We start from the raw sequence: 27,178 nt of genomic DNA, 5'->3' as shown, positions 1-27,178 counted from the left end.
CCCTTTCTCCTCCCTTTCTCCAGCATTCCCGCCCCTTTCTCCTTCCCCTTTCTCCAGCCCTCCCGCCCCTTTCTCCTTCCCCTTTCTCCAGCCCCCGCCCCTTTCTCCGGCCCTCCCTCCCACCCATTCTCCCGCCCCTTTCTCCAGCCCTCCACCCCGCCCCTTTCTCCGGTCCCTTTCTCCAGCCCTCCCACCCCTTCTCTCTGACCCTCCCTCCCCGCCCATTTCTCAGGCCCCTTCTCCGACCCTCCCCCCGCCACTTTCTCCGGCCCTCCCGCCCTCCCCCTGCCACTTTCTCCGGCCCTCCCCCCACCCCTTTCTCCGCCCTCCCCCCGCCCTTTCTCCGGCCCTCCCTCCCGCCCATTTCTCCGGCACCTTTCTCCGACCCTCCCCCCACCACTTTCTCCGACCTCTCCCCACCACTTTCTCCGACCCTCTCCCGCCCTTTCTCCGGCCCTCCCTCCCGCCCATTTCTCCGGCACCTTTCTCCAACCCTCCCCCACCACCATTTCTCCAGCCCTCCCACCCCTTTCTCCGGCCCGCCTCCTAACCTTTATGTAGCTGTTGGGGGGAGGAATGAAGGAGAATACAATGATTTCTCCTGGGGGTGCTGACCTCACTTCCAAGATGGCGGCCCCAGCACCAGTCTCGTGGCTTGGGGTGTCGACACAAAGGGGGACTTTCTGTGGAAATCACATATAATATATTCGTTGTCCAAACAGTCCTATAAATGAGGAATGTTCTGGTGACGGGTCTCCGGGTTACACATATTGGAAGAGTTGTTTTTTGGTGAATGGAGTTTGACTTGAAGACTCCTCACTCTAGGTAGGGGTAACGTCTTCATTGGTGGTCACCCCATCCCCCATGGTTTGCGGTTCAAGTACAAAGACTTCTATTGCCTGCCATGAGGAAGTGCACCTTGGGGACCAAATGTCCAGGCTGTTCATTCTCAGGTTCCAGTCCTGGGTGGACTTTGTAGGATAATGGGGAGATATCATTGTCAGGTTCCAGTCCTGGGTGGACTTTGTAGGATAATGGGGAGATATTCTCAGGTTCCAGTCCTGGATGGACTTTTTAGGATAATGGGGAGATATTCTCAGGTTCCAGTCCTGGGTGGACTTTGTAGGATAATGGGGAGATATCATTGTCGGGTTCCAGTCCTGGGTGGACTTTGTAGGATAATGGGGAGATATCATTGTCAGGTTCCAGTCCAGGGTGGACTTTGTAGGATAATGGGGAGATATCATTGTCAGGTTCCAGTCCTGGGTGGACTTTGTAGGATAATGGGGAGATATTCTCAGGTTCCAGTCCTGGGTGGACTTTGTAGGATAATGGGGAGATATTCTCAGGTTCTAGTCCTGGGTGGACTTTGTAGGACATGGGGAGATATTCTCAGGTTCTAGTCCAGGGTGACTTTGTAGGATAATGGGGAGATATCATTCTCAGGTTCCAGTCCTGGGTGGACTTTTTAGGATAATGGGGAGATATTCTCAGGTTCCAGTCCAGGGTGGACTTTGTAGGACATGGGGAGATATCACGAAGGGTTGTGAAGATTTGTGCTCCTCGGGTTGGCTGGGATAACTCGGTAACATCCTATTTGGTTTCCTCAGAATGAAGTGCCTTCTGACAACCAAGGACGCTTGGACTCTGAGGGACTGGCATCACCGACCCGAGTGCCGCACACCGGAGAAGATGGAGCTGCTGGCTGTGGACGCAACTTGTGACCAGGCCAAGTAAGATTACACAGTCCACCGACTGCGACTACACAGTCCACCGACTGCGACTACACAGTCCACCGACTGCGATTACACAGTCCACCGACTGCGATTACACAGTCCACCAACTGCGATTACACAGTCCACCAACTGCGATTACACAGTCCACCAACTGCGATTACACAGACCACCGACTAAGATTACACAGTCCACCGACTAAGACTACACAGTCCACCAATTAAGACTACACAGTCCACCAACTAAGACTACACAGTCCACCGACTAAGATTTCACAGTCCACCGACTAAGACTTCACAGTCCACCAACTAAGATTACACAGACCACCAACTGCGATTCCACAGACCACCGACTAAGACTTCACAGTCCACCAACTCAGATTACACAGACCACCGACTAAGACTACACAGTCCACCAACTAAGACTACACAGTCCACCAACTAAGACTACACAGTCCCACCAACTAAGACTACACAGACCACCAACTAAGACTTCACAGTCCACCAACTAAGACTACACAGTCCACCAACTAAGACTACACAGTCCACCAACTAAGACTTCACAGTCCACCAACTCAGATTCCACAGTCCACCAACTCAGATTACACAGTCCACCAACTAAGACTACACAGTCCACCAACTAAGACTACACAGTCCACCAACTCAGATTCCACAGTCCACCAACTCAGATTCCACAGTCCACCAACTCAGATTACACAGTCCACCGACTAAGACTTCACAGTCCACCGACTAAGACTACACAGTCCACCAAGTACAAGAAACGTTTAAGCCGAACTCCAGCCAAACTGTCTTCTGTTTCTTTCAGTTTTGGAAAGATTGGGGGAAAGTTAACATTTTATCAGGTTTCTGTCTCTCGGTTTTCTCTGTTGGGTAAATTTTCCTTCAGTTCCTGTCCTTATGACACCTACAAGAGAAATGGGTAGAAGGGGTTGTCACTGGACTGGAAAACACGAACTGCCATAAAAACAGTCAGAAGTTCGAACCTTTCTTCGTTCTACTAAAAGCCTGGTCTGTGTTCCTGTTGGAGGGATTTCCCATCACTTCCTGTTCTGACAGGAAGTGCGGGAAAATTTCCTCAAACACTAGATTTGAACCCTTTTCTGTTTTCGTTTTTGGCTGGACCTGGGCGTATTTTTCATAGACTGCTTTCTATAATGTTTCTTGCAGGTCATGTTTGTGAAGCAGTATGGGCCTTAGGGTATTAACTGGCCCAGTGTTCAGAAAAGAACTGTCAAAAGACCTGTGTAACAAGGTAATGGAACTTTATAAAGATGGAAAAGGACATAAAAAGACGTCCAAAGCCTTGAATATGCCAATCAGTGCTGTTAGATCACCTATTAAGAAGTGGGAAGTTCGGGGATCTCTGGATACCAAGCCAAGGTCAGGTAGACTAAGAAAGATTGCCGCCACAACTGCCAGAAGAATTGTCCGGGATTCAAGGCTTTGGACATCTTTTATGTCCTTTTCCATCTTTATAAAGTTCCATTACCTTGTTACGCAGGTCTTTTGACAGTTCTTTTCTGAACACTAATTGTAATTTAAAAATCCACAGATGTGGGACATTAACCTCTAATTGGCATTTTAACCCGTGTGTGTCACCTTGTGTGTCTGTACCAAGGCCAAACATTCCAGGGGGCGGAGACTTCTGATCCTGGGGGCGGGAGACTTCTGATCCTGGGGGCAGAGACTTCTGATCCTGGGGGCAGAGACTTCTGATCCTGGGGGCAGAGACTTCTGATCCTGGGGGCAGAGACTTCTGATCCTCGGGGCAGAGACTTCTGATCCTGGGGGCAGAGACTTCTGATCCTGGGGGCAGAGACTTCTGATCCTGGGGGCAGAGACTTCTGATCCTGGGGGCAGAGACTTCTGATCCTGGGGGCAGAGACTTCTGATCCTGGGGGCAGAGACTTCTGATCCTGGGGGCAGAGACTTCTGATCCTGGGGGCGAGACTTCTGATCCTGGGGGCAAAGACTTCTGATCCTGGGGGCAGAGACTTCTGATCCTGGGGGCGGAGACTTCTGATCCTGGGGGCGGAGACTTCTGATCCTGGGGGCGGAGACTTCTGATCCTGGGGTGGAGACTTCTGATCCTGGGGTGGAGACTTCTGATCCTGGGGGTGGAGACTTCTGATCCTGGGGGCGGAGACTTCTGATCCTGGGGGCGGAGACTTCTGATCCTGGGGGCGGAGACTTCTGATCCTGGGGGCGGAGACTTCTGATCCTGGGGGCGGAGACTTCTGTTCCTGGAGCGGAGACTTCTGTTCCTGGGGGCGGAGACTTCTGTTCCTGGAGCGGAGACTTCTGATCCTGGGGGCAAAGACTTCTGATCCTGGGGGCAGAGACTTCTGATCCTGGGGGCAGAGACTTCTGATCCTGGGGATGGAGACTTCTGATCCTGGGGGCAGAGACTTCTGATCCTGGGGGCAGAGACTTCTGATCCTGGGGGCAGAGACTTCTGATCCTGGGGGCAGAGACTTCTGATCCTGGGGTGGAGACTTCTGATCCTGGGGGTGGAGACTTCTGATCCTGGGGGCGGAGACTTCTGATCCTGGGGGCGGAGACTTCTGATCCTGGGGGCGGAGACTTCTGATCCTGGGGGCGGAGACTTCTGATCCTGGGGGCGGAGACTTCTGATCCTGGGGGCGGAGACTTCTGTTCCTGGAGCGGAGACTTCTGTTCCTGGAGCGGAGACTTCTGTTCCTGGAGCGGAGACTTCTGTTCCTGGAGCGGAGACTTCTGTTCCTGGAGCGGAGACTTCTGTTCCTGGAGCGGAGACTTCTGTTCCTGGAGCGGGGACTTCTGATCCTGTGGGCGGAGACTTCTGTTCCTGGGGGCGGAGACTTCTGTTCCTGGGGGCGGAGACTTCTGTTCCTGGGGGCGGAGACTTCTGATCCTGGGGGCGGGGACTTCTGATCCTGGGGGCGGGGACTTCTGATCCTGGGGGCGGAGACTTCTGATCCTGGGGGCGGAGACTTCTGATCCTGGGGGCGGGGACTTCTGATCTGGGCCATTCGGGTGATTTCTGTTATCATTATGATTTAAAAAGGAGCCAAACATGATCATCATCCTCCAATAAAAGACCATTTTGTGGCAGATCCATCATATGTTCAATATCAATGCCACAATTTCTGCCGGGGGAGGGAGACTTTTGAGCACAACTGTATATTGTACCTTCCCATCAGGCCCCGCCCTTAGGACCGCCTCTAAATGCATTTCCCCGGAAGGGGTCCCCCTGTCGGTCATCACCAAGTGATGCAGAGTTCAGTACTGACGTGTATTCCAGGTACTACGGAGCTCATTCATGACTTCACCAGTTTCATAGGATATTTTTCTGTATCCATTCAAGCCCTGATGAATGGGGAGCTCCGCCCCCTGAAACGCGTTGGATAAACATACAGAACCGGCGTGGTGAGCCTTCGTTTGGACTAAATAGGTTGTGACTTCCAGCATCCTGGTCCTGTCTTTATTTCAGGTACTTATATATCGCCGTCAATGTACTCCGCGCTTTACATATATATTGTACATTCACATCAGTCCCCGCCCCCGAGGAGCGTACAATCTAAGGTCCCTAACTCACATTCATACATACACATACTAGGGACAATATAGACAGGATCCAATTCACCTCTCAGCATGTCTTTGGAGTGTGGGAGGAAACCGGAGTCCCCGGAGGAAACCCACGCAGGCACAGGGAGAACATGCAAACTCCAGGCAGGTGGTGCTGTGGTTTGGATTCAAACCGACGACCCGAGTACTGCCAGGCAGAAGTGCTGACCATTTAGCCGCTGTGCTGCTGTTTTAATATTTTTCATTAGTCGTTGTTCTAATTTCTGCGATGTTTTGGGGGTGAATGGATGGTGAATGGATGGTGAATGGATGGTGAATGGATGGTGAATGGATGAACTGATCGCCCTCCTGTATAATGGTGTTGAAGGAACAGATGACTGGTTTGTAGTTTTGGTGTCGCTGACCTTTTGTGGTCTTAGGCCGGGCCGATGTCTCCACTTCACAGGTCTGACCCAACCGCCATCCCCGTAAGAAATGGAACACATTCTGGCCGCACCACATTTCCCTCCGCCGATAACCCGTTCTATTTCTGGTGGCTCATTCCACTCCGTGGGTTTTTGTTTTTGTTGTTTTTTTTTTTTTTTTTGCTGCACGTTCGTTTATCCTTTTTGAGAAACCAGATTTCTAAAAATAACCACGGCCCGCGCGTCGGGGGCCACGTACCAGTGTAACGCGGTGGAAATCTACTCATTACATTCTGTAGGCGTCAGCCTGCGGTGCGGGTCGTTCTACACGAGAAACATTCAGCAGGATGCGTACAAAGCTGTGTGCAGTCAGTGTGCCGTCAGTGTGCCGTCAGTGTGCAGTCAGTGTGCCGTCAGTGTGCAGTCAGTGTGCCGGGCATCAGACTCCTGCAATGGGGCGACCGTCCTCTTTTTTTTTTTTTTTTTTTGTTTTTTATATTTTATCATCCGTATAAATATTACAATTTCCATTTACTCCAACATTCTCCAATCTATATATGGAAACATTTCCCCATCTCCCTCCCTTCAACCCCCCCCCCCCTTACCAGTGGTCCCCCCCTATTTCCATAGACGGCTCGCAAACCGGGTGTATTTTCATCCGGTAAACGAAAAATCGGTCGTTCGTTAAACGAATGTGACCACCAATGATTACGAGAATCGTCCGACCAAGTCGTAAAAATCATGACATATCACAGGAAATATCAGGTCGCGGCTCATGCGCATATTTTTTTTTGTATAAACGATCGTACGATTTGACCATCATTGCCGTGAAAATCGGTTGTTTTTCACAAGTTTTCCAACATGACCGATAATCCAAACGTGGAAAAAACACGAAAACCGGCCGACGAATTAACCCACCAACAGTGCGAAAACCGACCGATTAATCTTTCGGATGAAAAATCGTCTGATTTCTGAAGCGTCTATGGCCGCCATTATTTCCCGTCCTTTATCCTTCCTTTCCGATATTTATATTAATCAGTTCAGTGGGGTCACTTACCTGTCCTAAGCCCCGGAGGTATGAGCGGCACCATGGAGTCTGCGGGGTATAGACTCTCCTCTTTAACCGCCTGTCTACTGGGGCAGTTTTTTTTTTTAGGGGGGGAGGGGGGGGTTTGCACACAAGGTAAAATGTACATTTTTTTCCTAAAATTTACTTTAACCCCCCAAAAGGTATATATCTTCTGAAAGCAGAAACCCTGCGGAGTAAGGTGGTTGTGGTTGCAATTTTTTAAGCTGCGTGATATTTGCGTCGCTATTTATCAAACTCCTATTTCAAGATAAAAATGCGCGACAAGGAATTTTAGGGCAAATGAACTCAATATTATAACCAAATATAAAAGATTAAAGTGATTCTAAAGAAAGAATAACAAACATGTTTATAGTTACATAGTTATAGTTATATAGTTACATAGTTATAGTTATATAGTTACATCGTTACATAGTTATATAGTTATAGTTACATAGTTACATAGTTATATAGTTACATAGTTATATAGTTACATAGTTATATAGTTATATAGTTACATAGTTATAGTTATATAGTTACATAGTTACATAGTTATAGTTATATAGTTACATAGTTACATAGTTACAGTTACATAGTTATATAGTTATAGTTACATGGTTATATAGTTACATAGTTATAGTTACATAGTTACATAGTTACATAGTTATATAGTTATATAGTTACATAGTTATAGTTACATAGTTACATAGTTATATAGTTACATAGTTACATAGTTATATAGTTACATAGTTACATAGTTATAGTTACATAGTTACATAGTTACATAGTTACATAGTTATATAGTTATATAGTTATATAGTTACATAGTTATATAGTTACATAGTTATATAGTTACATAGTTATAGTTACATAGTTATATAGTTACATAGTTACATAGTTATAGTTACATAGTTATATAGTTACATAGTTACATAGTTATATAGTTACATAGTTACAGTTACATAGTTACATAGTTATATAGTTATATAGTTACATAGTTATATAGTTACATAGTTATAGTTACATAGTTATATAGTTACATAGTTATATAGTTACATAGTTATAGTTACATAGTTATATAGTTATATAGTTACATAGTTATAGTTACATAGTTACATAGTTACATAGTTACATAATTATATAGTTATATAGTTACATAGTTAGTTACATAGTTATATAGTTATATAGTTATATAGTTATATAGTTACATAGTTATATAGTTACATAGTTACATAGTTACATAGTTACATAGTTATATAGTTACATAGTTATATAGTTACATAGTTATATAGTTACATAGTTATATAGTTACATAGTTATATAGTTACATAGTTATAGTTACATAGTTATATAGTTATATAGTTATATAGTTATATAGTTACATAGTTACATAGTTATATAGTTACATAGTTATAGTTACATAGTTATATAGTTACATAGTTACATAGTTATATAGTTACATAGTTATAGTTACATAGTTACATAGTTATATAGTTACATAGTTACATAGTTATAGTTACATAGTTACATAGTTACATAGTTATATAGTTACATAGTTATATAGTTATATAGTTACATAGTTACATAGTTATATAGTTACATAGTTATATAGTTACATAGTTACATAGTTACATAGTTATATAGTTACATAGTTACATAGTTATATAGTTATATAGTTACATAGTTACATAGTTACATAGTTACATAGTTACATAGTTACATAGTTACATAGTTATATAGTTACATAGTTACATAGTTACATAGTTATATAGTTAAATAGTTATAGTTACATAGTTATATAGTTATATAGTTACATAGTTATATAGTTACATAGTTATATAGTTACATAGTTATATAGTTACATAGTTACATAGTTATAGTTACATAGTTACATAGTTATATAGTTACATAGTTATATAGTTACATAGTTATATAGTTACATAGTTATATAGTTACATAGTTACATAGTTATAGTTACATAGTTACATAGTTATATAGTTACATAGTTATATAGTTATATAGTTACATAGTTACATAGTTATATAGTTACATAGTTACATAGTTACATAGTTATATAGTTACATAGTTATATAGTTATATAGTTACATAGTTACATAGTTACATAGTTATATAGTTAAATAGTTACATAGTTACATAGTTATATAGTTACATAGTTACATAGTTACATAGTTATATAGTTAAATAGTTATAGTTACATAGTTATATAGTTATATAGTTACATAGTTATATAGTTACATAGTTATATAGTTACATAGTTATATAGTTACATAGTTACATAGTTATAGTTACATAGTTACATAGTTATATAGTTACATAGTTATATAGTTACATAGTTATATAGTTACATAGTTACATAGTTATATAGTTATATAGTTACATAGTTACATAGTTATAGTTACATAGTTACATAGTTATATAGTTACATAGTTATATAGTTATATAGTTACATAGTTACATAGTTATATAGTTACATAGTTACATAGTTACATAGTTATATAGTTACATAGTTATATAGTTATATAGTTACATAGTTATATAGTTACATAGTTATATAGTTATATAGTTACATAGTTATATAGTTATATAGTTACATAGTTACATAGTTATAGTTACATAGTTACATAGTTATATAGTTACATAGTTATATAGTTATATAGTTACATAGTTACATAGTTATATAGTTACATAGTTATATAGTTACATAGTTACATAGTTACATAGTTATATAGTTATATAGTTACATAGTTATATAGTTACATAGTTATATAGTTATATAGTTACATAGTTATATAGTTACATAGTTATATAGTTACATAGTTACATAGTTACATAGTTATATAGTTACATAGTTATATAGTTATATAGTTATATAGTTACATAGTTACATAGTTACATAGTTATATAGTTACATAGTTACATAGTTACATAGTTACATAGTTACATAGTTATATAGTTATATAGTTACATAGTTACATAGTTATATAGTTACATAGTTATAGTTACATAGTTATATAGTTATATAGTTACATAGTTATATAGTTATATAGTTAAATAGTTATAGTTACATAGTTATATAGTTATATAGTTACATAGTTATATAGTTATATAGTTACATAGTTATATAGTTACATAGTTACATAGTTATATAGTTACATAGTTACATAGTTATAGTTACATAGTTACATAGTTATATAGTTACATAGTTATATAGTTACATAGTTATATAGTTACATAGTTATATAGTTATATAGTTACATAGTTATATAGTTACATAGTTACATAGTTATATAGTTACATAGTTATATAGTTATATAGTTACATAGTTACATAGTTATAGTTACATAGTTACATAGTTATATAGTTACATAGTTATATAGTTACATAGTTATATAGTTACATAGTTACATAGTTATATAGTTACATAGTTATATAGTTATATAGTTACATAGTTACATAGTTATAGTTACATAGTTACATAGTTATATAGTTACATAGTTATATAGTTACATAGTTATATAGTTACATAGTTACATAGTTATATAGTTACATAGTTATATAGTTATATAGTTACATAGTTACATAGTTATATAGTTACATAGTTATATAGTTACATAGTTACATAGTTATATAGTTACATAGTTATATAGTTATATAGTTACATAGTTACATAGTTATAGTTACATAGTTACATAGTTATATAGTTACATAGTTACATAGTTACATAGTTATATAGTTACATAGTTATATAGTTATATAGTTACATAGTTATATAGTTACATAGTTATATAGTTATATAGTTACATAGTTATATAGTTACATAGTTATATAGTTACATAGTTATATAGTTACATAGTTACATAGTTACATAGTTATATAGTTACATAGTTATATAGTTATATAGTTACATAGTTACATAGTTATATAGTTACATAGTTATATAGTTATATAGTTACATAGTTATATAGTTACATAGTTATATAGTTACATAGTTACATAGTTATATAGTTATATAGTTACATAGTTATATAGTTACATAGTTATATAGTTACATAGTTATATAGTTACATAGTTATATAGTTACATAGTTATATAGTTACATAGTTACATAGTTATATAGTTATATAGTTACATAGTTATAGTTATATAGTTACATAGTTAAAGTTACATAGTTACATAGTTACATAGTTATAGTTACATAGTTATATAGTTACATAGTTACATAGTTATATAGTTACATAGTTATATAGTTACATAGTTATATAGTTACATAGTTATATAGTTATATAGTTACATAGTTATATAGTTACATAGTTACATAGTTATATAGTTACATAGTTATATAGTTACATAGTTATATAGTTACATAGTTACATAGTTACATAGTTATATAGTTATATAGTTACATAGTTATAGTTATATAGTTACATAGTTATATAGTTATATAGTTACATAGTTATATAGTTACATAGTTACATAGTTATATAGTTACATAGTTATATAGTTACATAGTTATAGTTACATAGTTATATAGTTACATAGTTATATAGTTACATAGTTATAGTTACATAGTTACATAGTTATATAGTTACATAGTTACATAGTTATATAGTTACATAGTTATAGTTACATAGTTACATAGTTACATAGTTATATAGTTATATAGTTACATAGTTACATAGTTATATAGTTACATAGTTACATAGTTACATAGTTATATAGTTATATAGTTACATAGTTATATAGTTACATAGTTATATAGTTACATAGTTATAGTTACATAGTTACATAGTTATATAGTTATATAGTTACATAGTTATATAGTTACATAGTTATATAGTTACATAGTTACATAGTTACATAGTTACATAGTTATATAGTTACATAGTTACATAGTTATATAGTTACATAGTTACATAGTTACATAGTTATATAGTTACATAGTTATATAGTTACATAGTTATAGTTACATAGTTATAGTTACATAGTTATATAGTTATATAGTTACATAGTTATAGTTACATAGTTACATAGTTACATAGTTATATAGTTACATAGTTATAGTTACATAGTTATATAGTTATATAGTTACATAGTTATAGTTACATAGTTACATAGTTACATAGTTATATAGTTATATAGTTACATAGTTATAGTTACATAGTTACATAGTTATATAGTTATATAGTTATATAGTTACATAGTTATATAGTTATATAGTTACATAGTTACATAGTTACATAGTTATATAGTTACATAGTTATATAGTTATATAGTTACATAGTTATATAGTTATATAGTTATATAGTTACATAGTTATATAGTTACATAGTTATAGTTACATAGTTATATAGTTATATAGTTACATAGTTACATAGTTACATAGTTACATAGTTATATAGTTACATAGTTATATAGTTACATAGTTATATAGTTACATAGTTATATAGTTACATAGTTATAGTTACATAGTTATATAGTTATATAGTTACATAGTTATATAGTTATATAGTTATATAGTTATATAGTTATATAGTTACATAGTTACATAGTTATATAGTTACATAGTTATAGTTACATAGTTATATAGTTACATAGTTATATAGTTATATAGTTACATAGTTATAGTTACATAGTTACATAGTTATATAGTTACATAGTTACATAGTTATAGTTACATAGTTACATAGTTACATAGTTATATAGTTACATAGTTATATAGTTACATAGTTATATAGTTATATAGTTACATAGTTATATAGTTATATAGTTACATAGTTATATAGTTATATAGTTATATAGTTACATAGTTATATAGTTACATAGTTACATAGTTACATAGTTATATAGTTACATAGTTATATAGTTATATAGTTATATAGTTACATAGTTATATAGTTACATAGTTACATAGTTATATAGTTACATAGTTACATAGTTATATAGTTACATAGTTACATAGTTACATAGTTACATAGTTACATAGTTATATAGTTATATAGTTACATAGTTATATAGTTACATAGTTACATAGTTATATAGTTATATAGTTACATAGTTATATAGTTACATAGTTATATAGTTACATAGTTATATAGTTACATAGTTACATAGTTATATAGTTATATAGTTACATAGTTATAGTTATATAGTTACATAGTTAAAGTTACATAGTTACATAGTTACATAGTTATAGTTACATAGTTATATAGTTACATAGTTATATAGTTATATAGTTACATAGTTATATAGTTATATAGTTATATAGTTACATAGTTATATAGTTACATAGTTACATAGTTATATAGTTACATAGTTACATAGTTATATAGTTACATAGTTACATAGTTACATAGTTATATAGTTACATAGTTATATAGTTATATAGTTACATAGTTATATAGTTACATAGTTACATAGTTATATAGTTATATAGTTACATAGTTATATAGTTACATAGTTATATAGTTACATAGTTATATAGTTACATAGTTACATAGTTATATAGTTATATAGTTACATAGTTATAGTTATATAGTTACATAGTTAAAGTTACATAGTTACATAGTTACATAGTTATAGTTACATAGTTATATAGTTACATAGTTACATAGTTATATAGTTACATAGTTATATAGTTACATAGTTATATAGTTACATAGTTATATAGTTATATAGTTACATAGTTATATAGTTACATAGTTACATAGTTATATAGTTACATAGTTATATAGTTACATAGTTATATAGTTACATAGTTACATAGTTACATAGTTACATAGTTATATAGTTACATAGTTATAGTTATATAGTTACATAGTTAAAGTTACATAGTTACATAGTTACATAGTTATAGTTACATAGTTACATAGTTATAGTTACATAGTTATATAGTTATATAGTTACATAGTTATAGTTACATAGTTACATAGTTATAGTTATATAGTTACATAGTTACATAGTTATAGTTATATAGTTATATAGTTACATAGTTATATAGTTACATAGTTACATAGTTATATAGTTACATAGTTACATAGTTACATAGTTATATAGTTATATAGTTACATAGTTATAGTTATATAGTTACATAGTTATATAGTTACATAGTTACATAGTTACATAGTTATATAGTTATATAGTTACATAGTTATAGTTATATAGTTACATAGTTATATAGTTATATAGTTACATAGTTATATAGTTACATAGTTACATAGTTATATAGTTACATAGTTATATAGTTACATAGTTATAGTTACATAGTTATATAGTTACATAGTTATATAGTTACATAGTTATAGTTACATAGTTACATAGTTATATAGTTACATAGTTACATAGTTATATAGTTACATAGTTATAGTTACATAGTTACATAGTTACATAGTTATATAGTTATATAGTTACATAGTTACATAGTTATATAGTTACATAGTTACATAGTTACATAGTTACATAGTTACATAGTTATATAGTTATATAGTTACATAGTTATATAGTTACATAGTTATATAGTTACATAGTTATAGTTACATAGTTACATAGTTATATAGTTATATAGTTACATAGTTATATAGTTACATAGTTATATAGTTACATAGTTACATAGTTACATAGTTATATAGTTACATAGTTACATAGTTATATAGTTACATAGTTACATAGTTACATAGTTATATAGTTACATAGTTATATAGTTACATAGTTATAGTTACATAGTTATAGTTACATAGTTATATAGTTATATAGTTACATAGTTATAGTTACATAGTTACATAGTTACATAGTTATATAGTTACATAGTTATAGTTACATAGTTATATAGTTATATAGTTACATAGTTATAGTTACATAGTTACATAGTTACATAGTTATATAGTTATATAGTTACATAGTTATAGTTACATAGTTACATAGTTATATAGTTATATAGTTATATAGTTACATAGTTATATAGTTATATAGTTACATAGTTACATAGTTACATAGTTATATAGTTACATAGTTATATAGTTATATAGTTACATAGTTATATAGTTATATAGTTATATAGTTACATAGTTATATAGTTACATAGTTATAGTTACATAGTTATATAGTTATATAGTTACATAGTTACATAGTTACATAGTTACATAGTTATATAGTTACATAGTTATATAGTTACATAGTTATATAGTTACATAGTTATATAGTTACATAGTTATAGTTACATAGTTATATAGTTATATAGTTACATAGTTATATAGTTATATAGTTATATAGTTATATAGTTATATAGTTACATAGTTACATAGTTATATAGTTACATAGTTATAGTTACATAGTTATATAGTTACATAGTTATATAGTTATATAGTTACATAGTTATAGTTACATAGTTACATAGTTATATAGTTACATAGTTACATAGTTATAGTTACATAGTTACATAGTTACATAGTTATATAGTTACATAGTTATATAGTTACATAGTTATATAGTTATATAGTTACATAGTTATATAGTTATATAGTTACATAGTTATATAGTTATATAGTTATATAGTTACATAGTTATATAGTTACATAGTTACATAGTTACATAGTTATATAGTTACATAGTTACATAGTTATATAGTTATATAGTTACATAGTTATATAGTTACATAGTTACATAGTTATATAGTTACATAGTTACATAGTTATATAGTTACATAGTTACATAGTTACATAGTTATATAGTTACATAGTTATATAGTTATATAGTTACATAGTTATATAGTTACATAGTTACATAGTTACATAGTTATATAGTTATATAGTTACATAGTTATATAGTTACATAGTTATATAGTTACATAGTTATATAGTTACATAGTTACATAGTTATATAGTTATATAGTTACATAGTTATAGTTATATAGTTACATAGTTAAAGTTACATAGTTACATAGTTACATAGTTATAGTTACATAGTTATATAGTTACATAGTTATATAGTTATATAGTTACATAGTTATATAGTTATATAGTTATATAGTTACATAGTTATATAGTTACATAGTTACATAGTTATATAGTTACATAGTTACATAGTTATATAGTTACATAGTTACATAGTTACATAGTTATATAGTTACATAGTTATATAGTTATATAGTTACATAGTTATATAGTTACATAGTTATATAGTTACATAGTTATATAGTTATATAGTTACATAGTTACATAGTTATATAGTTATATAGTTACATAGTTATAGTTATATAGTTACATAGTTAAAGTTACATAGTTACATAGTTACATAGTTATAGTTACATAGTTATATAGTTACATAGTTACATAGTTATATAGTTACATAGTTATATAGTTACATAGTTATATAGTTACATAGTTATATAGTTATATAGTTACATAGTTATATAGTTACATAGTTACATAGTTATATAGTTACATAGTTATATAGTTACATAGTTATATAGTTACATAGTTACATAGTTACATAGTTATATAGTTATATAGTTACATAGTTATAGTTATATAGTTACATAGTTAAAGTTACATAGTTACATAGTTACATAGTTATAGTTACATAGTTACATAGTTATAGTTACATAGTTATATAGTTATATAGTTACATAGTTATAGTTACATAGTTACATAGTTATAGTTATATAGTTACATAGTTATATAGTTAGTCTGGATGAAAAAAGACAACAGTCCATCCAGTTCAACCATAAAACAAGTTACAATCCTCCACCCACAGTGGATCCAGAGGAAGGCAGAATCCCAGCAAAGCACGATCCAATCTCCTCCTGCAGGGAAACATTCCTTCCTGATCCCCCGAGAGGCAATCGGATATTCCCGGGATCACCTTTCCCTATAAATGTTCTATCCAGTTATATTCTGTGTATCCAAGAAAGAATCCAAGACTTTCCTACAGCAATCCACTGAGCTGGCAACACCCACCTCTGGAGGGAGTCTATTCCACATTCTCACAGCTCTTACTGTGAAGAAACCTTTCCATGTTTGGAGATGACATTTCTTACCTGCTCTGTGTAGTGGTTTTGATCGTCCTCTTCTCAGGTCCCCCGCCGGCGCTCCTGGCCCCTTCCTCCTGTCAGGTGACCCCACAGCAAGCAGCTTGCTATAGGGGCACCTGCTGTTCCATGTGTCCATTCACACACAGAGCTGTGCCTCATCCCCGCCCCTCTCTCTTCTCATTGGCTCACTGGCTGTGATTGACAGCAGTGGGAGTCAATGGCTCCAATTTCGGTCCCAGCCAATGAGGAGAGGGAGTCCTGGGATAGCCGAGACCCCAGTGCACATCGCTGAATCAAGAGGGGGCTTAGGTGAGTATTGGGGGGGGGTAATGCATGAAGGTGAAAAGCCTTGAGCCTTTAGAACGACTTTAAGCTGCGTCAAGTCAATAGATACCAAACATGGCAAGCCTTAAAGTGATACTAAAGTCTTTGTTTTTTGTTTTTTTGGGATTTTTTTTTCTTTTTTTAATGACAAACATATATACTTCCTATACATACTATACTTACCCGCCCTGTAATGGTTTTACACAGAGCAGTCCGGTCCCCCACCTGCGTTACTGGCCTCTCCCGCCTGTTGGGTGCCCCCATTGCAAGCTGCTGGCTATGACGGGAAACTGAGCCGGCGTACTCCCGAGCAACAGCGCTGCGTGTCCATTCACACACACAGCCACAGAGCGGCCATGCCCCCTCTCTCTCCTGATTGGCTCACTGGCTGTGATTGACAGCAGCGGGAGCCAATGTCAATTGGCAGTACTCGGGTCGTCGGTTCGAATCCCAACCACAGCACCACCTGCCTGGAGTCTGCATGCTCTCCCTGTGCCTGCGTGGGTTTCCTCCGGGGACTCCGGTTTCCTCCCACACTCCAAAGACATGCCGAGAGGTGAATTGGCTCCTGTCTATATTGTCCCTAGTATGTGTATGTATGAATGTAAGTTAGGGACCTTAGATTGTACGCTCCTCAGGGGCGGGGCCTGATGTGAATGTACAATATATATGTAAAGCGCGGAGTACATTGACGGCGATATATAAGTACCTGAAATAAAGACAGGACCAGGATGCTGGAAGTCACAACCTATTTAGTCCAAACGAAGGCTCACCACGCCGGTTCTGTATGTTTATCCAACGCGTTTCAGGGGGCGGAGCTCCCCATTCATCAGGGCTTGAATGGATACAAAATAATATCCTATGAAAGCGGTGAAGTCATGAATGAGCTCCGTAGTATCTGGAATACACGTCAGTACTGAACTCTGCGTCACTTGGTGATGACCGACAGGGGGACCCCTTCCGGGGAAATGCATTTAGAGGCGGTCCTAAGGGCGGGGACTGCCGGCTTCAGTGAATCACAATCTGTGTGAAGTCATCAGATTCTGGAGAGTTCCTTCCTTTTCTGGAAATGAAGACGGCCATTTCTGGGCCATTCGTTTCTGGGGCCAATCGTGTGATTATGTTCTTTAAAAACAATTTAAAGCTGCTCTCCCGGGAAATGTAAAAACTTCCCTTGTGGTGGGGCTCCCCCCCCCCCCTTCGACACCCCCCCCCCCCTCGTTTTGTCTAGGGAATCGTTCATTTTACGGACCGTATCTCTCGCCCCGCTGGCTGCCGATACCCGGGATGTGGGCGGCCCCTCGGTGTGGACTCCGCTGCCGGTCCTGCATTGTAGGCAGTGACATCAAAGTGCAGCCGCTGGAGTGGGGGAGGGGTGAGCCTGTCGGGACAAAGAACAAGGAAAGTCAAAATGTAGACAAAAATTTGCCTTTAACCCTTCGAGTTCAACCGGAAGTTTTAACTCTTGTTGGGTTTTTATAGTTCACTGTGACACCAGGACAGGAAAAGTGAGGGGACGGGGTGTCCCCCGGGCAGGAAGTCAGGAGAGATTCCCCAGCAGGGAACCAAGTTTTGGCTGGAGTTGGACTTTAATGTATGAGGGCCGTCATGTCTTCTTATCAGATCCAACATGGACATGGCTGCCGGCCCCCGACTTGTGGAACCTTCGTCTGGCCCCATGATGAAGGGTTGGAATGTTGGGTGGGATCGTTCATTCATATATTCAATCTCCTACAGGCTGCATTCTCCAAGGAACATCGCAGAGGAACTCGACCCAACGTTCAAATCCAAGAAGGACGCCCAGCCCGAGGAATTCACTGTCTGCTCCCAAGGTGCACAAAGTCACATTGCTCATGGTGTTCATGTGTAGGGCCCATGTACATGTACCCAGCATGCCCCTCTCCTGCTATGGACAACTGTCCCAAGACCAGGCCTCCGGAATATTCCATAAAGCCGTTCATAGTCCTGAGATGATTACCTTCAGACTGCCCCCCCCCCCCAATACAAACTCTGTATCCCTGTTATGTACAATGTCCCCGATTTCACAGGGACACTTGGAGCCCATTCACTACTAGACTTCAACTGTACATTGAGTCCAAATAATGGTCTGCATCCAGATATCTACCCACCGATGAGTCTGCCCGTATATCGGCCCCCTCCACCCCCATATCCATTTCATATGTATGGGATGGGGGTCTCTTCTGCTGTATCTCACCCGTCTATATATCTCCATCTTTCATGACTATTCCACACTATTGTATTGTACTCCACTCCCCGCCCCTCACTGGACTCCACTCCCCGCCCCCTCACTGGACTCCACTCCCCGCCCCCTCACTGGACTCCACTCCCCGCCCCCTCACTGGACTCCACTCCCCGCCCCCTCACTGGACTCCACTCCCCGCCCCCTCACTGGACTCCACTATCCCCGCCCCCTCACTGGACTCCACTCCCCGCCCCCTCACTGGACTCCACTCCCCGCCCCCTCACTGGACTCCACTCCCCGCCCCCTCACTGGACTCCACTCCCCGCCCCCTCACTGGACTCCACTCCCCGCCCCCTCACTGGACTCCACTCCCCGCCCCCTCACTGGACTCCACTCCCCGCCCCCTCACTGGACTCCACTCCCCGCCCCCTCACTGGACTCCACTCCCCGCCCCCTCACTGGACTCCACTCCCCGCCCCCTCACTGGACTCCACTCCCCGCCCCCTCACTGGACTCCACTCCCCGCCCCCTCACTGGACTCCACTCCCCGCCCCCTCACTAGACTCCACTCCCCGCCCCCTCACTGGACTCCACTCCCCGCCCCCTCACTGGACTCCACTATCCCCCACCCTCCTCACTGGACTCCACTCCCCGCCCCCTCACTGGACTCCACTCCCCGCCCCCTCACTGGACTCCACTCCCCGCCCCCTCACTGGACTCCACTCCCCGCCCCCTCACTAGACTCCACTCCCCGCCCCCTCACTGGACTCCACTCCCCGCCCCCTCACTGGACTCCACTATCCCCCACCCTCCTCACTGGACTCCACTCCCCGCCCCCTCACTGGACTCCACTATCCCCCACCCTCCTCACTGGACTCCACTCCCCGCCCCCTCACTGGACTCCACTATCCCCCACCCTCCTCACTGGACTCCACTCCCCGCCCCCTCACTGGACTCCACTCCCCGCCCCCTCACTGGACTCCACTCCCCGCCCCCTCACTAGACTCCACTCCCCACCCCCTCACTGGACTCCACTATTCCCCACCCTCCTCACTGGACTCCACTCCCCGCCCCCTCACTGGACTCCACTATCCCCCACCCTCCTCACTGGACTCCACTCCCCGCCCCCTCACTGGACTCCACTATCCCCCACCCTCCTCACTGGACTCCACTCCCCGCCCCCTCACTGGACTCCACTATCCCCCACCCTCCTCACTGGACTCCACTCCCCGCCCCCTCACTGGACTCCACTATCCCCCACCCTCCTCACTGGACTCCACTCCCCGCCCCCTCACTGGACTCCACTCCCCGCCCCCTCACTGGACTCCACTCCCCGCCCCCTCACTGGACTCCACTCCCCGCCCCCTCACTGGACTCCACTCCCCGCCCCCTCACTGGACTCCACTATCCCCCACCACCTCACTGGACTCCACTATCCCCCACCCTCCTCACTGGACTCCACTCCCCGCCCCCTCACTGGACTCCACTATCCCCCACCCTCCTCACTGGACTCCACTCCCCGCCCCCTCACTGGACTCCACTCCCCGCCCCCTCACTGGACTCCACCCCCCACCCTCCTCACTGGACTCCACTCCCCGCCCCCTCACTGGACTCCACTCCCCGCCCCCTCACTGGACTCCACTCCCCGCCCCCTCACTGGACTCCACTCCCCACCCCCTCACTGGACTCCACTCCCCGCCCCCTCACTGGACTCCACTCCCCGCCCCCTCACTGGACTCCACTATCCCCCACCCTCCTCACTGGACTCCACTCCCCACCCTCCTCACTGGACTCCACTCCCCGCCCCCTCACTGGACTCCACCCCCCGCCCCCTCACTGGACTCCACTCCCCGCTCCCTCACTGGACTCCACTATCCCCCACCCTCCTCACTGGACTCCACTCCCCGCCCCCTCACTGGACTCCACTCCCCGCCCCCTCACTGGACTCCACTATCCCCCACCCTCCTCACTGGACTCCACTCCCCGCCCCCTCACTGGACTCCACTCCCCGCCCCCTCACTGGACTCCACTATCCCCCACCACCTCACTGGACTCCACTATCCCCCACCCTCCTCACTGGACTCCACTCCCCGCCCCCTCACTGGACTCCACTATCCCCCACCCTCCTCACTGGACTCCACTCCCCGCCCCCTCACTGGACTCCACTCCCCGCCCCCTCACTGGACTCCACCCCCCACCCTCCTCACTGGACTCCACTCCCCGCCCCCTCACTGGACTCCACTCCCCGCCCCCTCACTGGACTCCACTCCCCGCCCCCTCACTGGACTCCACTCCCCACCCCCTCACTGGACTCCACTCCCCGCCCCCTCACTGGACTCCACTCCCCGCCCCCTCACTGGACTCCACTATCCCCCACCCTCCTCACTGGACTCCACTCCCCACCCTCCTCACTGGACTCCACTCCCCGCCCCCTCACTGGACTCCACTCCCCGCCCCCTCACTGGACTCCACTCCCCGCCCCCTCACTGGACTCCACTCCCCGCCCCCTCACTGGACTCCACTCCCCGCCCCCTCACTGGACTCCACTCCCCGCCCCCTCACTGGACTCCACTCCCCGCCCCCTCACTGGACTCCACTCCCCGCCCCCTCACTGGACTCCACTCCCCGCCCCCTCACTAGACTCCACTCCCCGCCCCCTCACTGGACTCCACTATCCCCCACCCTCCTCACTGGACTCCACTATCCCCCACCCCCTCACTGGACTCCACTCCCCGCCCCCTCACTGGACTCCACTCCCCGCTCCCTCACTGGACTCCACTATCCCCCACCCTCCTCACTGGACTCCACTCCCCGCCCCCTCACTGGACTCCACTATCCCCCACCCCCTCACTGGACTCCACTCCCCGCCCCCTCACTAGACTCCACTCCCCGCCCCCTCACTAGACTCCACTCCCCGCCCCCTCACTAGACTCCACTCCCCGCCCCCCTCCTCACTAGACTCCACTCCCCGCCCCCTCCTCACTGTACTCCACTCCCCACCACCTCACTGTACTCCACTCCCCACCACCTCACTGTACTCCACTCCCCACCACCTCACTGGACTCCACTATCCCCCACCCTCCTCACTGGACTCCACTCCCCACCACCTCACTGGACTCCACTATCCCCCACCCTCCTCACTGGACTCCACTCCCCGCCCCCTCACTGGACTCCACTCCCCGCCCCCTCACTAGACTCCACTCCCCGCCCCCTCACTAGACTCCACTATCCCCCACCCTCCTCACTGGACTCCACTATCCCCCACCCTCCTCACTGGACTCCACTATCCCCCACCCTCCTCACTGGACTCCACTATCCCCCACCCTCCTCACTGGACTCCACTCCCCGCCCCCTCACTGGACTCCACTATCCCCCACCCTCCTCACTGGACTCCACTCCCCACCACCTCACTGGACTCCACTCCCCACCACCTCACTGGACTCCACTCCCCACCACCTCACTGGACTCCACTCCCCACCACCTCACTGGACTCCACTCCCCACCACCTCACTGGACTCCACTATCCCCCACCCTCCTCACTGGACTCCACTCCCCACCACCTCACTGTACTCCACTCCCCACCACCTCACTGGACTCCACTACCCGCCACCTCACTAGACTCCACTCCCCGCCCCCTCACTAGACTCCACTCCCCGCCCCCTCACTAGACTCCACTCCCCGCCCCCTCACTAGACTCCACTATCCCCCACCCTCCTCACTGGACTCCACTATCCCCCACCCTCCTCACTGGACTCCACTCCCCGCCCCCTCACTGGACTCCACTATCCCCCACCCTCCTCACTGGACTCCACTCCCCACCAACTCACTGGACCCCACTCCCCACCACCTCACTGGACCCCACTCCCCACCACCTCACTGGACTCCACTCCCCACCACCTCACTGGACTCCACTCCCCACCACCTCACTGGACTCCACTCCCCACCACCTCACTGGACTCCACTCCCCACCACCTCACTGGACTCCACTCCCCACCACCTCACTGGACTCCACTCCCCACCACCTCACTGGACTCCACTCCCCACCACCTCACTGGACTCCACTCCCCACCACCTCACTGGACTCCACTCCCCACCACCTCACTGGACTCCACTCCCCACCACCTCACTGGACTCCACTCCCCACCACCTCACTGGACTCCACTCCCCACCACCTCACTGGACTCCACTATCCCCCACCCTCCTCACTGGACTCCACTCCCCACCACCTCACTGGACTCCACTATCCCCCACCCTCCTCACTGGACTCCACTCCCCACCACCTCACTGGACTCCACTCCCCACCACCTCACTGGACTCCACTCCCCACCACCTCACTGGACTCCACTCCCCACCACCTCACTGGACTCCACTCCCCACCACCTCACTGGACTCCACTCCCCACCACCTCACTGGACTCCATTCCCCACCACCTCACTGTACTCCACTACCCCCACCCTCCTCACTGTACTCCACACTACTCCGTTATACCCCACTCCTCTCTACCCTACAGTGCTCCATTCCCTACCATTCTACTGTACTCGACTCCCCACCACCTCACTGGACTCCACTCCCCACCACCTCACTGGACTCCACTCCCCACCACCTCACTGGACTCCACTCCCCACCACCTCACTGGACTCCACTCCCCACCACCTCACTGGACTCCACTTCCCACCACCTCCCTGGACTCCCCTCCCCACCACCTCCCTGGACTCCCCTCCCCACCACCTCCCTGGACTCCCCTCCCCACCACCTCCCTGGACTCCCATCGGCACCACCTCACTGGACTCCCCTCCCCACCACCACACTGGACTCCCCTCCCCACCACCTCACTATACTCCACTCCCCACCATCTCACTGGACTCCCCTCCCCACCCCCTCACTGGACTCCCCTCCCCACCCCCTCACTGGACTCCACTCCCCACCACCTCACTGGACTCCACTCCACACTACTCTACCTTACTCTACTCCCATCTGCCCTACTGTACTCCCCACCCCCCTGTAATTCACTCCTCACCACCTTACTGTCCTCTCTCCACACTACTACAAATCAGGCCCGGGACAAGGGGTGGGCAGGAGGGACGGCTGCCCTGAACGTAGTGGGGATTTAGGAGGTTTTACTAGAAGTGGTGATTTGAAGGGGGGGGGGAGTCATACTAGGAGTGTGTATTTCTGTTAGAAAGAAGGATTGGGGGGGGGGGGAGATTTGTGCTAGGAGGGGGAAATTTTGGAGGGGTTAGGGCTGGCAGAGGGGATTTGTGCTGGAATAGGGGGAGGAGGATTTATGCTCAGAGGAGAAGTATAGGATTTGAGCTGGGAGGGAGAGGATTTGAGCTGGGAGGGAGAGGATTTGAGCTGGGAGGGGGTATTTGTACTGGAAGAGGGGGTATTTTTGTTTGGGGAGAATTTTGGCTTGCAAAGGAATTTATGCTTATGGAGTAAGTGTGAAGATTAGTGCTCCAAATTTTTTTGGGGTGAGGTGATTTTTTGCTGACACTTAATTCCCGTACCTTTTTTGGGGGGGGGGGCCCCTTTGACATCTTTGCCCTGGGTGCTAAATGACCTTGTCCCAGCAGTGCTCCCCCCACCACCCATATGTACTCCACACTACCAAATTGTACTTAAATATATGTTACTCTCTACTGTACTCAAACCCCCACTACCCGACCATGCTCCGCTCCCCTCCTGTACCCTACTGTTCTCCTCTCCACTCTACTCCCCCCCCCCTCCACCTTACTGCATACCATTCCGAACTACAGTACTCGAATCCCTGCTACCCTCCTGTACTCCACTCCCCATTACATTACTGTAGGTCACTGCCTTGCTGTACTTCCCTCCCTGCAACTCCCCGCTCCACATTACTCCACTGTGATCGAATCTTCTTGGCTCCACATTACTCCACTGTGATCGAATCTTCTTGGCTCCACATTACTCCACTGTGATCGAATCTTCTTGGCTCCACATTACTCCACTGTGATCGAATCTAATTGGCTCCACATTACTCCACTGTAATCGAATCTTCTTGCCTCCACATTACTCCACTGTGATCGAATCTTCTTGGCTCCACATTACTCCACTGTGATCGAATCTAATTGGCTCCACATTACTCCACTGTGATCGAATCTTCTTACCTCCACATTACTCCACTGTGATCGAATCTATTTGGCTCCACATTACTCCACTGTGATCGAATCTAATTGGCTCCACATTACTCCACTGTGATCGAATCTAATTGGCTCCACATTACTCCACTGTGATCGAATCTAATTGGCTCCACATTACTCCACTGTGATCGAATCTTCTTGGCTCCACATTACTCCACTGTGATCGAATCTAATTGGCTCCACATTACTCCACTGTAATCGAATCTTCTTGCCTCCACATTACTCCACTGTGATCGAATCTAATTGGCTCCACATTACTCCACTGTAATCGAATCTTCTTGCCTCCACATTACTCCACTGTGATCGAATCTTCTTGGCTCCACATTACTCCACTGTGATCGAATCTTCTTGGCTCCACATTACTCCACTGTGATCGAATCTAATTGGCTCCACATTACTCCACTGTGATCGAATCTAATTGGCTCCACATTACTCCACTGTGATCGAATCTTCTTGCCTCCACATTACTCCACTGTGATCGAATCTTCTTGGCTCCACATTACTCCACTGTGATCGAATCTAATTGGCTCCACATTACTCCACTGTGATCGAATCTAATTGGCTCCACATTACTCCACTGTGATCGAATCTTCTTGGCTCCACATTACTCCACTGTGATCGAATCTATTTGGCTCCACATTACTCCACTGTGATCGAATCTAATTGGCTCCACATTACTCCACTGTGATCGAATCTTCTTGGCTCCACATTACTCCACTGTGATCGAATCTATTTGGCTCCACATTACTCCACTGTGATCGAATCTAATTGGCTCCACATTACTCCACTGTAATCGAATCTTCTTGGCTCCACATTACTCCACTGTGATCGAATCTAATTGGCTCCACATTACTCCACTGTGATCGAATCTTCTTGGCTCCACATTACTCCACTGTAATCGAATCTTCTTGGCTCCACATTACTCCACTGTGATCGAATCTTCTTGGCTCCACATTACTCCACTGTGATCGAATCTATTTGGCTCCACATTACTCCACTGTAATCGAATCTATTTGGCTCCACATTACTCCACTGTAATCAAATCTAATTGGTTCCACATTACTCCACTGTGATCGAATCTATTTGGCTCCACATTACTCCACTGTGATCGAATCTTCTTGGCTCCACATTACTCCACTGTGATCGAATCTAATTGGCTCCACATTACTCCACTGTGATCGAATCTAATTGGCTCCACATTACTCCACTGTGATCGAATCTTCTTACCTCCACATTACTCCACTGTGATCGAATCTATTTGGCTCCACATTACTCCACTGTGATCGAATCTAATTGGCTCCACATTACTCCACTGTGATCGAATCTAATTGGCTCCACATTACTCCACTGTGATCGAATCTTCTTGGCTCCACATTACTCCACTGTGATCGAATCTAATTGGCTCCACATTACTCCACTGTAATCGAATCTTCTTGCCTCCACATTACTCCACTGTGATCGAATCTTCTTGGCTCCACATTACTCCACTGTGATCGAATCTTCTTGGCTCCACATTACTCCACTGTGATCGAATCTTCTTGGCTCCACATTACTCCACTGTGATCGAATCTTCTTGGCTCCACATTACTCCACTGTGATCGAATCTAATTGGCTCCACATTACTCCACTGTGATCGAATCTAATTGGCTCCA

At 42.4% G+C, this 27,178-nt stretch overlaps 1 protein-coding gene across 1 annotated transcript in view; it reads left to right on the top strand.

Annotated features, from left to right (window-relative positions):
- Positions 1–721: 721 nt before the first annotated feature.
- Positions 722–27,178, top strand: part of LOC149435116 (uncharacterized) — a 30,278-nt gene continuing 3,821 nt past the window's right edge. Inside the window, exons 1-2 of the mRNA XM_089662998.1 lie at positions 722–1,733; positions 18,897–18,991. Of these exons, the coding sequence (XP_089519124.1) occupies positions 1,612–1,733; positions 18,897–18,991 (217 nt within the window). The 5' untranslated portion in view covers positions 722–1,611. The remainder of the gene's footprint in view (positions 1,734–18,896; positions 18,992–27,178) is intronic.

The sequence above is a fragment of the Staurois parvus genome, unplaced genomic scaffold (assembly GCF_062004578.1).
Source record: "Staurois parvus isolate SC_StPar_1 unplaced genomic scaffold, SC_StPar_1.0 ptg001607l, whole genome shotgun sequence".
NCBI classification, from domain to species: Eukaryota; Metazoa; Chordata; class Amphibia; order Anura; family Ranidae; genus Staurois; species Staurois parvus.
The sequence above is the reverse complement of the archived record's forward strand: the minus strand, read 5'-3'. Positions and strand labels throughout refer to the sequence as shown.